At 36.7% G+C, this 13,810-nt stretch overlaps 1 protein-coding gene across 3 annotated transcripts in view; it reads left to right on the plus strand.

The window, feature by feature from the left end:
- Positions 1–10,671, plus strand: part of LOC127495144 (cytoplasmic dynein 2 heavy chain 1) — an 84,987-nt gene extending 74,316 nt beyond the window's left edge. For all 3 annotated transcript variants that reach the window (XM_051861632.1, XM_051861633.1, XM_051861634.1), the window contains exons 85-90: positions 1,171–1,380; positions 1,679–1,768; positions 6,766–6,875; positions 8,173–8,254; positions 8,386–8,502; positions 10,293–10,671. In XM_051861632.1, coding sequence (XP_051717592.1) covers positions 1,171–1,380; positions 1,679–1,768; positions 6,766–6,875; positions 8,173–8,254; positions 8,386–8,502; positions 10,293–10,451 — 768 coding nt within the window. In that variant the 3' untranslated portion in view covers positions 10,452–10,671. The remainder of the gene's footprint in view (positions 1–1,170; positions 1,381–1,678; positions 1,769–6,765; positions 6,876–8,172; positions 8,255–8,385; positions 8,503–10,292) is intronic.
- Positions 10,672–13,810: the final 3,139 nt, after the last annotated feature.

Raw genomic sequence — 13,810 nt, forward strand, 5'->3', positions numbered from 1 at the left:
TCTTCACGGCAACTCGTCAAAATAAAAGTTCGGTTTAACTTGAAGAAATTGTGACAAATATATTTTTGTTGTACAATAGAATTTAGCTATGTCTCAATGAAATAATAATACTAACAGTAATAATAATAATAAATTATTATTAAAACTTGATTTTTAAAGGAATAATCACAATATTTTTTAAAAGTTTTAATTTTAACAGTAAAGCTCTGTTGTGCAGCACTTTGACAAAAAAGTTTGTTTAATGTCATGATTAAAAAATAAAAAAAAAATTTTCATAGAAAACATTTCATAGAAATTTCATTTGAATTTTGTTGTTTTTTATGAATTCAATTATTTAGACGTGCCTTATGATTATTAAAATTTAATTAAACCATTATCCAGAAATCCAGAAAATTTAAAACAGAAAACAGAATTAGGTAAAAATAAAACAGAATTTGAGAAAAAAATAAAACATATTTCATAGGTCCCTAAAAAAAACATTTTTAACATAACACAACAATTTTTGTTAAACTTTTAATAAATTGATGTTAAATTTTATAAGTTTACTTGATTTTAATTAATTAGACATGCTTTTTGATTACTAAAATTTAATTTAACCATTAAAATGGAGTACAAAAAATTAAAACGAGAAAAAAATAAACATAATCCATAAAAATTAAAACGGAAAAAACAAAATTTGGAAAAAAATAAAATAGAATTTTGAAAAAAATGGAAAATGGAACGGATTTCATAGGGCCCTATTATACTTTTTTTCTGTCTCATGTACAATGTTTTAATGTTGCATGTAAAATGAATAACCGCACTTTTCTGTAGGTTTTCTGTCAGTTCAGTTTTGTTTTTCAAAAGTTAAAATAACGGCCTATTGTGACAGATATCATAAAACAATCAGAGCTGAAATGTGCCGCTTAAAATGCTGGAGTATCCTGGAAACTCAGCAAAACACAATTTTATTTCCGAGCACACAGATTTAAACCAGTGCAGCCTCACTCCTGGAAATTGTGAAAAGCCAGTCAGACTACGACAGACAATTTCCGCCAGCCGTATTGTGTGCAATATGCATTAAATGTTCTGTGGGCGTGTCCTTCTGGGCTGAGTCTAGGTTCTGATTGGTTATTGATTCCTGCCGCTCTCTGATTGGCTCTTGCATTTATTCTTTCTGTCTTGTCTCAGGGTTCCTCATTGATCCATCAGAAGGTGGCTCTGCCCAGCGAGGGCGCCGGCTCTCCCGTTCTCTCATTCGTCCAGCTGGAGCAGTTTAATGGCATACGATTGGTCCAGAGCATTCACCAATCGCTGGCCTCGCTCAGTAAGGTCATCCGAGGCACGTCTCTCATGACTGCTGACGTACACAAGCTGGCCACTGCACTCCTGAACCAAGAGGTAAGAGTAAAGAAAGTGAACCAAAACCCTGTCTCTTGCATATTATTTTAGTGTTCGTTATTTAATTAAGGTTATTTTGGGTTATTAGGCTTTTCATTAAGTGTTGTTTCAGACTAGTGGGAAAAAACTATCAAAATACACTTTCAAATGTTTATTTTATTGCATTTTATCTATTTGCATCTGTAGATGCAAATAGATAAAGGCCAGAAGACAGAAATCTCCACTTCAGCATCACTTACAGTTTTATTAAGCAAAACAGTGCTAAATTACCAAAGCTTACTCACTCTGTCTCTCTCAGTGTCCGTTGAGTTGGCAGAATAAATGGGAAGGCCCTGAAGACCCGATGCAGTATTTGCGAGCCGTAGTGTTCCGAGCACTCGCGATTCAGGTAAACATACTCAGGCAGATGTTTAAATGTGTTGATTCAGAGGTTGTGGAATGTGTTTGACCTTCTCCAGGTGTTCTTGAGTTTGTTTAGCCGTGTCTATGGGAGCGTTATGATCCTAAAATATGGGAATGCCACGAAGGAGCCATGTTTTTTCAGGATGCACCTGGCCTTGTAAATCGGCCACATATTTTCCTGCTGTAATAGGGCCATGCAGAGCGATCATCTGACCTAATGAGTCTCACGAGACGTCTGCCCGCACTGCCACGGGTCTCCCGTCATGCTCAACAGCTGCCAGCCGACGCCGTGTGTCGAAGCATCTCTCGTTGTTTTCCGAGTGTAAACTCGTCGGAATGTAGGCCGCAGTGTCAGAGATGACTCATCTCATTATATGAAGGCTTTTTCCGTGCTTTTACACTCTTTTGTGCTTTGGCTTTGGATAAAAGTGCTTTCTGAATGGCAGCCCTACCATAAATTCCAGCTCTTGAAGCTCATGGCATGCCGTTGCTGATAACACTGGGTCACAGCGCTCCCATTCTCATATTCCACAATGTAGTTTGTTGATTTAACAACTATTCTGTGAAGCAGTCACAAAAACATTTACCATAGTAACTTAACCATAATACCATAGTTATTTTTTGACATTTATTGTTATTACGATAAAGCCTCATTAACTGGGTATTACCCACTACTGTTGTACAATTATTGTATATATATATTGTATTATATTATGTGTGTGTGTGTGTGTATGTAAGGGATAATCCACAACTGGCTGTGCATTACAGCTTTTAATATATATCATTTTTCATGTCCAAAACCACTAATTTTACTCAATAATCTTGTTTGAGTAGTGATTAACTGATATAAAGTTAAAATAACATACATTTGTTCCTATAGTGTCCTTTAGACTTGTGGATAGATAGATGGATAGATGGATGGATGGATGGATGGATAAATAGGTTGGTTTATAGATAGACAGAAGGATGGATGGATGGATTCACGTTGATGGATGGATGGATGGATGGATAAGTTGGTTGATGGATGGATGGATGGATGGAGAGTTTGGTTGATGTATGGATGGATGGATAGGTTGGTTGATGGATGGATGGATGGATGGATGGATGGATGGATGGATGGATGGAGAGTTTGGTTGATGTATGGATGGATGGATAGGTTGGTTGATGTAGGGATAGATGGATAGGTTGGTTGATGGATGGATGGATGGATGGATGGATAGGTTGATGGATGGATGGATGGATGGATGGATGGATGGATAGTTTGGTTAATAGATAGACGAATGGATGGATGATGGATGGATGGATTCACGTCAATAGATAGATTGATGGATGGGGATAGATAGCATGATAGAATGATAAAATGATAGATAGATAGATAGATAGATAGATAGATAAAACGATAGATAGATGGATGGATGGATAGTTTGGTTGATAGATGGATGGATGATGGATGGATGGATGGATGGATTCACGTCAGTAGATAGATAGATTGATGGATGGATGGATGGAGATAGATAGCATGATAGATAGAATGATAAAATGATAGATAGGTAGATAGATGGATGGGTGGATAGTTTGGTTGATAGATAGACGGATGGATGGATGGATGGATGGATGGATGGATGGATGATGGATGGATGGATGGATTCACGTCAATAGATAGATAGATTGATGGATGGATGGATGAGATAGATAGCATGATAGATAGAATGATAAAATGATAGATAGATAGATAAAACTAGATAGATGGATGGATAGTTTGGTTGATAGATTGATGAATGGATGGATGGAGATAGAATGATAGAACGATAAAATGATAGATAGATAGATAGATAGATAGATAGATAGATAGGTAGATGATGGATGGAGATAGATGGATGGATGGATGGATGGATAGATAGATAGAACGATAGACAGACAGACAGATAGAACGATAGATAGATAGATAGGTAGATGATGGATGGAGATAGATAGATAGATCACACACTAAAACACTGACCTTGAGTGTAGGAAGGGGGAGGAGCTACGTGACGTGAATATTAAAAATATCAGACAAGGACTCATGAATAATTCATTAGCACATCAACATCACCTAAGGGAGAGTTGATTACAGCAGAACACACAGTACCGTGTGTATTATCATGTACATTAATCACATGACTGTCTTCATGTAACATTGTGATTGTGTGTGTTTGTGTGATTATGAGAACTTGAGCTGCTGCTCTGTTTGTTTAGATGTTAGAGCCACTGAAACTCCAACCTACTGTAAACACTAAACGTGTAAATGTTAGCAGGTGTGTTTGTGATCTGCTGATGTGTGTATATAGAGCTGTGTGAGTGTCTTTTTATAGACATGAATCTCAAAAAATATATTTGGGTAGCATTGATCTGTTGGGCAGAAATGAGAAAACAGAACCATTAAGATTTATTTTTATTGTATTTTTGACAATGTGACCCATGCACATTTTTTTCGTGAGATGTAGTCATGGGGTCATCGACTCTCATTTGTCCAATCAGAGCCTGAAACGAGATCTCAAGTGTGTGTGAGCTGGATATGATCCACCGCGGCCCGCAAAACACCTGTCACGCGGGTCCGAACTCTCTGCTGCTAGTGATGTGAGTTAGTTTGACTGTAATTAGTCCTGTGGAGCGAGCCGACAGAAACACTCCTCATGATGAATGTGTTTCTTCAACTGAGATGATGATGATGATGATGATGATGATGATGATTTTAGCTGCTCCCTCAGGCATTGAACCAAACGCCTCGGAGAGAAGGAGCGAGCAAATAATCTAGTAAACATGAAGGAACGAGGCGTGGAACTTGAGAGGGAGAATTTAGGTGAAAGAGTGTCGGAGCTTCTGCTTGATGCAAATATACAATATTAAAGGGGTGGTTGATTATGATTTGACTTTATTAACTTTAGTTAGTGTGTAATGTTGCTGTTTGAACATAAACAACATCTGCAAAGTTACGACGCTCAAAGTTTAATGCAAAGGGAGATATTTTCTTTTACAGAAATCGCTACAACAAATGGCTGGTAGGGACTACAACGGGCTTCTTCCCGGGTTAGTGACATCACAAACCCGTAAAATTTACATAAACCCCGCCCCCGAGAACACACAGCAAAGGGGGTGAGGCCATGTTGGGCTGCTTTAGAGAAGAGGAAGAGTTGTAGTAGAGTGTTGTTGCCATGCCGTCATTTTACGCCGGACTGCTTCACAAACGAGGGTCAATTCAACGCTGGATTTGCACAAAAGATTAACATGACGGCACATGCTAGTGGATGAGTTGAATCAACTCCACAGCAACTACATAAATTTATCCACTAACCATTCAGAAACGTCCAGTTTCATTCTAAAAGTTGTAACTTCTTCCTGAGTCTCTCCATCAGTGTCGACTCCGGTTTGAACAATGTAAGGCTGAACACCGTTACTGACAATCCTCATTTTGGCTGCGTGAGATTCTCCAGCTTTGTTGTTGTTGAGCAACCGAAGCGCGAGCTGTTAAAGCTCCGCCCTCTTCTGGAGCAGCAGCTCATTTGCATTTAAAGGGACACGCACAAAAACGACGTGTTTTTGCTCACACCCAAATAGAGGCAAATTTGACAAGCTATAATAAATGATCTGTGGGGTTTTTTGAGCTGAAACTTCACAGACACATTCTGGAGACACCAGAGACTTATATTACATCTTGTGAAAAGGGCATTATAGATCCCCTTTAAGAGAATATATTTTAACATAAAAAATCTTACATACTTAACCTTTAAGGGTCTGAAATGAAACTGAAAACTTAAATGAATTGTTTTTGGTTCAAGAAAACTTTACCAACATAATAATTTTATCAAATGTGGCTCTTTAAATGATTATAAAACTGAAACTGACCAAAATGAAGGTCATCGAGGTCCGTGTGCCGAAACTCACCCCGAGATCGACTGTAATCGAGCCCAGGACAGATTCCTCATTTGCGCTCCTGTAACAGATAATTGGATGTTATCCGTCATCACTGTTATGACGCCCACCTGCTCCAGTGTGTCACATTTCTACAACAGCAGCTGTTTACAGAGATCAGTCAAATCTGTAAATGTAGCGCTGTATTTCACCGCGGATCACGAGAGACAGACGGACAGATCTCAACACACACCTGCAGAAATAAACAGCAATGCATAATTCAGCAGGGATGCATTAAATTGATCAAAAGTGACAGTAAAGACTTTTATGTTACTAAAGTTTCTATTTCAAATAAATGTTGTTCTTTTGAACTTTCTATTCATCAAAGAATCCTGAAAAACAAAATGTATCACGGTTTCCACAAAAATATGAACTGATTTCAACATTGATAATAATCATAAATGTTTCTTGAGCAGCAAATCATCATGTCAGAATGATTTCTGAAGGATCATGTGACACTGAAGACTGGAGTAATGATGCTGAAAATCCAGCTTTGATCACAGGAATACATTACACTTTGATATATATATAAACATAGAAAACAGCTGTTTTAAATTGTAAAAATATTTCACTGTTTTTACTGTATTTTTGATCAAATAAATGCAGTCTTGGTGAGCAGAAGAGACTCTTTCAAAAACATTAACAATTCTTATCAACCCCAGACTTTTGAACGCTTGTATATATTCGTGTCCACTCCAGTGGATGATAACGTTCTGTTTATTCTAGGCACACAATTGCACTGTTGTTCATCAGAGTGTATGTTGTTGTCTTAGTCGTGCTACTGTTAAACGTAGAGATGGACACATACAGTCTCCTGATGTTTTTAGAAAGACGCAGCATCAGATTCTCTGCCGCTCTGAAGCGTAACGCACAGAAAATCTCGGCCTGTGAGGAGAAGCAGCAGGTGCGGGAAGCGATTTGAGAAAGAAGCAGCGATTGTTACTGTACAACTGACACCAGCAGCACTCAAATCACTTCTGTCATCACACACGCTAATCTCTGTGACCACTCACTGCCGTGTGTGTGTGTGTGTAGGGCTGGGTAGAGAGGGCTGAGAGGGGTGGACTGCTGTCGGAGATGCTAGATCTGTCAGAGCTTTTCCACCCGGACACTTTCCTGAACGCCCTGAGACAAGAGACCGCCAGGTGACGTACTTGCAAACACAATGGTGAAAAAAACATAGTATTATAATGAAAAATCTAATATATAATAGTAATATATAAAATATTTAAAAATAAAAATAACATTTAAAGCATTGAAATATACATATATGTAAAATATCTAAATTATAAAATTAAAAAAAAAATTAAATGTTTAAATTTATTTATATATATATATATAATATTTTTAAAAATATTTAAAACATTTAAAATATACAATTTAAAATAAAACATTAAATTAAAACATTTTATTATATTTATTTTTTATATTTTTAATTGTATATATTGTAAATATTTTAAATAAATGAGCTAGCTTACCTACTATAACACAAAATAACTGCTGACAATAAACTTAGATGATGTACATTAAAGTCATGTACACTTGCTAAACTTGTGCATAGAGATGCACGAGTATTTGGTCATCGGCCGATATATGTTCATTTTTAATGTTATCGGTATCAGCCCGATAACAAAATTTGGCCGATATTTTAAAGCCGATAAATAATAAATGGATTTCCTTCAGCTGAGACACTTCAGATGTGGGATTATCCACCATGATGGTTTTGAATTGCTTGAAATATGATTGAAATCACTTCAAAAAGGAAAATACTGTTAAGTGCAACATGTACAGTGCAAGTCTGTCATATAAGCTACATAATATTATAAAGAGAACATTATAATTGTGTGTTCGGGACATGGATTTTAATGGTGAGACTTTTGTTTTTATAATCAGGCTCTCAAAAATGATATCAAAATTTGGATTTAGATTTATCGGCCAATATATCGGTTATCGGCTTTCAAATATAAAGAATTATCAGTTATCGGCCAAAATGTTTATATCCCTACTTGTACACATACACCTACTAAAGTAAACTTGAGGTAAATAGCCTGATATAATCCTGCTAAACTAAAGACTTGTGGGAACTTGCGTCACATACACAGGCTAAATTAAACCGAGGTAGCTTGAGTCCCCTAAACCTGCTAATCTGAATTTAGAGATATCATTTATCACATACATCTACTAAACTACATTTGCAGGAATGTACCCACCGTACACCTGCTGCACTAAAACATGAGGTAACATAACTCTTGCACATTTACTAAGCTAAAATGATGTAACCTACCTGACATACAGCAGTGTGTGAAAATAAAGCAGTCAGCAGATGTTGTTCATATACAGAAGTCTTAAAGGTACAGTAGTAAAGAGTCAAAGCAAGTGACTTATGAAGTTTAGAGTAAAATTATAGATTTTATTTGATTTGTTAAATGCCGTGTGTTTTAGGTTGATGAGCTGCTCTATGGACAGTCTGAAGTTTGTTGCATCATGGAGGGGTCAGATTACTGAAGCCAAACTACAAGTGAAGGTACAAACACTCTCTCCTCTGAAGAATGTGTTTGTTTAACATGATTAAACTGAATTTCTCTGGTCCATGTTAACTAAACTTCTCTCTCTCTCTCTCTCTCTCTCTCTCTCTCTCTCTCTCTCTCTCTCTAGGTTGGTGGTTTGCAGTTGGAAGGTTGTAGTTTCGATGGAAACCATCTGTCTGAAAGCCATCATGACTCTCCCAGTGTGTCTGCCGTCCCTGCATGTTACATGGCCTGGATCCCACAGGTAACACACACAATATTACAGTACTATTAATACTGAAGTCCTCCGATTTCATTTTCAATATAGTTGATAAATGTAACAGAGATACAAAATGGCAGCAAGCTTTAGATACCCGGACGGGAAGTATGTTATTGATATCGAGTGCATTAGTGCCCGCCCTCTTTTCAGCGGTGCTGGTTCTGGAAGTTTTCGTTTTTTTTTTCGTTTTTCCCATTTTAATTTTAAAATAGTCTTTGTTAAAATGCTATAAGCCATAAATCAAGCTTATCAGCTATGAGGTGAATCACAACACTACAAACTTTGATTTGAAGCTAAAAAGGATTTGAAAATCAGACAAAAAGAAAAAGATACAAGACTGTGTATGGTTTTAGTGATAGAAAGAACTACAATCCCATGAAGCATTGCGAACAAGTTAAAACGATGAAAAAAAATGACTCATTTACAAATGTTGATTATATATATATAAAAGCAATTTATTTTAAGTTCATTGCAAAATATGCATATATGTACAATAACGCTGTCAATCGATTAAAAAAATAACTAATTAATCACACATTTTTCTGTAATTAATCGCATCTAACATTAAAGTTTTTACTATATGTTTATTTTCTAATAATTTCACTTTTAATCTCCAAATTAATGTAGAAACAACATAAAGACAGTATATTTGAAATATTTGAATAGTTATCAAACACTTCACAGTCTTCACTGCATAAATTAAATATAGATTAATCCTTATTAAAGCTACAAAAGTTACTCAGTCGAGCAGTGAGTGATTTTCTCTTTGTATTTTGTTCTTTGATTAACATTAATGACAGACAGCAGCAGGTTTATTAGGCTGCTGTCACTTTAAGAGCTCACTTTGTGTCCTCACAACTTTTTACAGTCATTTAATACTTTATTTAACTCTTTTAAGACTGTGCTTATGAGCATACCTGACAAAATAGGCATTTTGGCATACTTTTGTGTGTTTTTGTCAGTTTAAGCATGAAAGAGAACTCTATTGCGGCCGGCGCACTTTCTGAAGCGGCATTCTGTGCACGTGAATGACTCGCACTGTCACAGACAGCGCTCTAGTACAGATTTAAGTTCTTTTTTGCGTCTTATCATGCTTGAATTGTTTAATAGCACTTGAACGAATGATAGTGTGATCATATAATGTAACGCTAGCTAAAGGGTGACGGAAAAAAAAAGATGTGTTAATTGCGTTAAATATTTTTAGCGTGTTAATCTGAAAAAAATAATCTCATGCGTTAACACGTTAATTTTGAAAGCACTAATATACACATATTTCAGTATTTTGAGAGCATAGGGAGATCGACTCGATTACGTCATTCGCAGTGCATCATGGGAGTGGGTGGAACTAAAGAGCTATTTTGCAGCTTGTTGTGACTCTGATTGTGGTAATTTTCTGTACAGCATTATGGGTAATGTAGTTTTCCACCTGGAATTCCACTGTTAAACACGATTATTTTAAAAGCTAAGCTGAAATAATGCGGGCTGACGGGCAAACACCATCGACTCGTACATCCTCGTAGCTCACAGTAAAGCTGTCTTTAAATGTTTATAAGTTATCGTTCAAAATCAATTTCCTTATGGAGAAAATGAATGGAGTTTTTACTTTAGACCGTTTCACTCTATTGATGACCGTTGTTATCAGGGAATAACACACCTTGGAATGTCATGACTGACCAATCAGAATCAAGTATTCCAGAGAGCTGTGTAATCGTTACATTTCTATGATGTTTCCAGTGTTGGCTGAAGGTTATAGAGAGTGTGTGTGTGTGTTTCAGAGCGCTGTGGGAAGTTATTCTCCAGACGAGCGCATCTCTCTGCCCGTGTACAGCAGTGCCGAGCGTCTGTGTGTGGTGACAAACGTGCAGCTGCCGTGTGCCGGAGATCATGACACGTGGATCCAGAGCGGAGCGGCACTCTTCCTCAAACAGCAGTAACACACACACACACACCGAGACGTTTCCACAATCAATGTGAGCGATCCACACAGATATTATAATCATTTTCTGTCATCACACTACATGTTTTGTAATAGTCTTTGGCTTCATTTGGGGGTGTTTATGTCACGACTGCTGCATTAAAGCTGCTGTAAGACTGTAGTTTTATTCAGTCTTGATGCAGATATTTATATTATCAAATAAAAGAGTTTTTCGTCAAGATCCTTCTCTTTCTCTCCATTCAATTTCAGTGCAATTTTAATACTTTAATGTCACGGCAAAATCTCTTGCTTAACTCATTTGATTGGTTTATTTCTCGTATAATAAGCAGGTCATGTGACAACAGTGTAACATACTGTACTACTGATTGAAACCTTTATTTTTGCATACTGTTCAACATACTTGTTCAGAACAGCAGTAGTGAGTGTGTAGTTTGTACTGTGCAGTATGCAACTTTCATCTGTCAGTTTGTCTGAACGTCAGCAGGTTCCAGTGACGACCTTTGACCCACACTCATGTTATAGAGGCCACCTGCCCTCTGGGTTGATCAGTACAGCAGCAGGTATGATGCGTGACCTTTGACCTCTGTGCTGTGTGTGAGATCAGGATGCAGATGCTGGTAAATGTTTCTCCTCTGATCCTCCTTTTCCTTTACAGAGGAACAGAAACATCCTCATTCATTCCTGAGCGTCACGGCTCTTCTCTAGTTTTTTGGGGCATGTACTATGCTAATACCATATTTTTTGGACATACTATTATCCTTTTTGGGACTTTTTTGTAAGTTAACATCAGATTTAAATACTAATGTAGTGTTTAAAATCTGGCGATCACACAGTACCATGGTTTTTAGCATCTGATACCATCACTGAATCACAGTACTGCTGTTTTATATGAGGTCTGCAGTGTGTTGAGGTGTGTGTGTGTCTAGTCGCCGTGACGTCAGAACACACACACGCACACACTCATTTAGACTGACATTATCCTGTTTCCGTGTCTCTTTTCTTGAGGGTGAGTCGTGCGATCTGATTAGTTGCCCTTTTGCTGGAGGCTTTTCACAAACACACACTCAGAGTTTTGGAGCTTCTTGACTTTTCAGATGGAGAGGCTTTTTATCCGCACATCAAAGGTCAGTGTGTGTGTTTGTGTGTGAATACGGAATTCTGGTGGTTATGTGCAATTTTAAATCTGAACTGCAACATAAATCAAAACGCTGACCTTTAATCCTCTCTCACACACACAGCAACAGCGTCCACCTGTAACTGGACAGCAGTAAAAAAAATCATTAAAAATACCATGGTACAATGATGGTTCTTTAGTGATAGCAAGGTATTACTATAATGTCAAAAAAACATGATAATACCATGGTACTGTAAATGACAAAAACATGGTGTTACCATGGTAAATGTCCAAAAAATATGGTATTTACATGGTAAATGCAACAAAAACATGTTATTAACATGGTAAGTGAAAAAAAAACATGGTAGTTCGAGGCTAAATGTAAAAAAAAAACATGGTAGTTCCAGTGTAAATGTACAAAAACATGGTAGTTCCAGTGAAAATGTACAAAAACATGGTAGTTCCAGTGAAAATGTGGGGGAAAAAAACAAAAAAAAACCATGGTTATTCAGTGAAAATGTAAAAAAACATGGTAGCTCAAGGGTAAATGTAAAAAAAAACCAAACATGGTAGTTCCAGTGTAAATGTACAAAAACATGGTAGTTCCAGTAAAAATGTAAAAAAAAATGGTAGTTCGAGGGTAAATGTAAAAAAAAAACATGGAAGTTTGAGGGTAAATGTGAAAAAAAAAAAAAAACATGGTAGTTCCAGTAAAAATGTAAAAAAAAACATGGTAGTTTCGAGGGTAAATGTACAAAAAAAAAACATGGTAGTTCCAGTAAAAGTGTAAAAAAAACATGGTAGTTTTGAGGGTAAATGTACAAAAAAAAACATGGTAGCTCCAGTAAAAATGTAAAAAAAACATGCTAGTTCCAGTGTAAATGTAAAAAAAATGGTAGTTCGAGGGTAAATGTAAAAAAAAAAACATGGAAGTTTGAGGGTAAATCTGAAAAAAAAACAAACAAAAAAAACATGGTAGTTCCAGTGAAAATTTAAAAAACATGGTAGTTCCAATGAAAATTGAAAAAACATGGTAGTTTGAGGGTAAATGTAAAAAAACATGGTAGTACGAGGATAAATGTATTAAAATAACATGGTACTTACAGTGAAAATGTAAAAAAACATGGTAGTTCGAGGGTAAATGTAAAAAAACATGGTAGTACGAGGATAAATGTATTAAAATAACATGGTACTTACAGTGAAAATGTAAAAAAACATCGTAGTTCGAGGGTAAATGTAAAAAAACATGGTAGTACGAGGGTAAATGTATTAAAATAGCATGGTACTTACAGTGAAAATGTAAAAAAACATGGTAGTTCGAGGGTAAATGTAAAAAAAAACATGGTAGTTCGAGGGTAAATGTAAAAAAAAACATGGTAGTTCGAGGGTAAATGTAAAAAAAAAAAAAGGTACTTTTTTGTACTTTTAAGTTTGTGATTGTCTGATACTTGGACTTGAACATAAATGTGTGTGTGTGTGTGTGTGTGTGTGTGTGTGTGTGTGTGTGTGTGTGTGTGTGTTATTTATGAGAGCAGGTGACCGTCTCTGTCTCTTGTTCTCTCACACACACAATCAAACTGCAAAACAGGAAACAGAACAGAGGAATGCCGTGCGTTAGGAAACCCGAGACCTGCGGGCCAAGTGTGTGTGTGTGTATGCGGTGATTTTGATTGATTTTCTTCATTAATTTCCCTCTTCCTGTCATAGTTAATTTTTCTCATGGCTGTCTGTCAGCAGACGCCCGGAGCAGCTCCCATTATAATACACCACAGACACGACAGCGCTCCTGGAGGAGTGTGAGGATGAGCTCGGTTTAGAGAAATAAATCTGCCAAAAATGAACGTTTACTCACCGTCATGTTGTTACAAACCCCAATGGCTTTCTTTTTTCCATGAAGCACAAAAGAAGATATTTATCTGAATGTTCACGCTGCTCTTTTTCATAGTGAATGGGAAGCTAAACATCTCCATTCGTGTTTCTCATAGAACGTCCTACAGGTTTAAAATGACATGACAGTGAGAAAATGATCAGAACTGTCATTTGGGAGTGAATTATTCCTGGGATGTTTTGCTGCAGGATCTTTATGTAACAATCACAGATGGAAAGAAAATGAGAAATGAGACGTCAAACGGAGAAATCAACAGAGAAAGACGCAAACAGATGGAAAGATGAGTAAAATTAACTGTGTGTGTCTCCGCTCATGTAATGCTAGACTGTTTTAAAGACGGAAGGTTCATATTTTT

The sequence above is a fragment of the Ctenopharyngodon idella genome, chromosome 15 (genome assembly GCF_019924925.1).
Source record: "Ctenopharyngodon idella isolate HZGC_01 chromosome 15, HZGC01, whole genome shotgun sequence".
In the NCBI taxonomy this organism is placed as follows: Eukaryota; Metazoa; Chordata; class Actinopteri; order Cypriniformes; family Xenocyprididae; genus Ctenopharyngodon; species Ctenopharyngodon idella.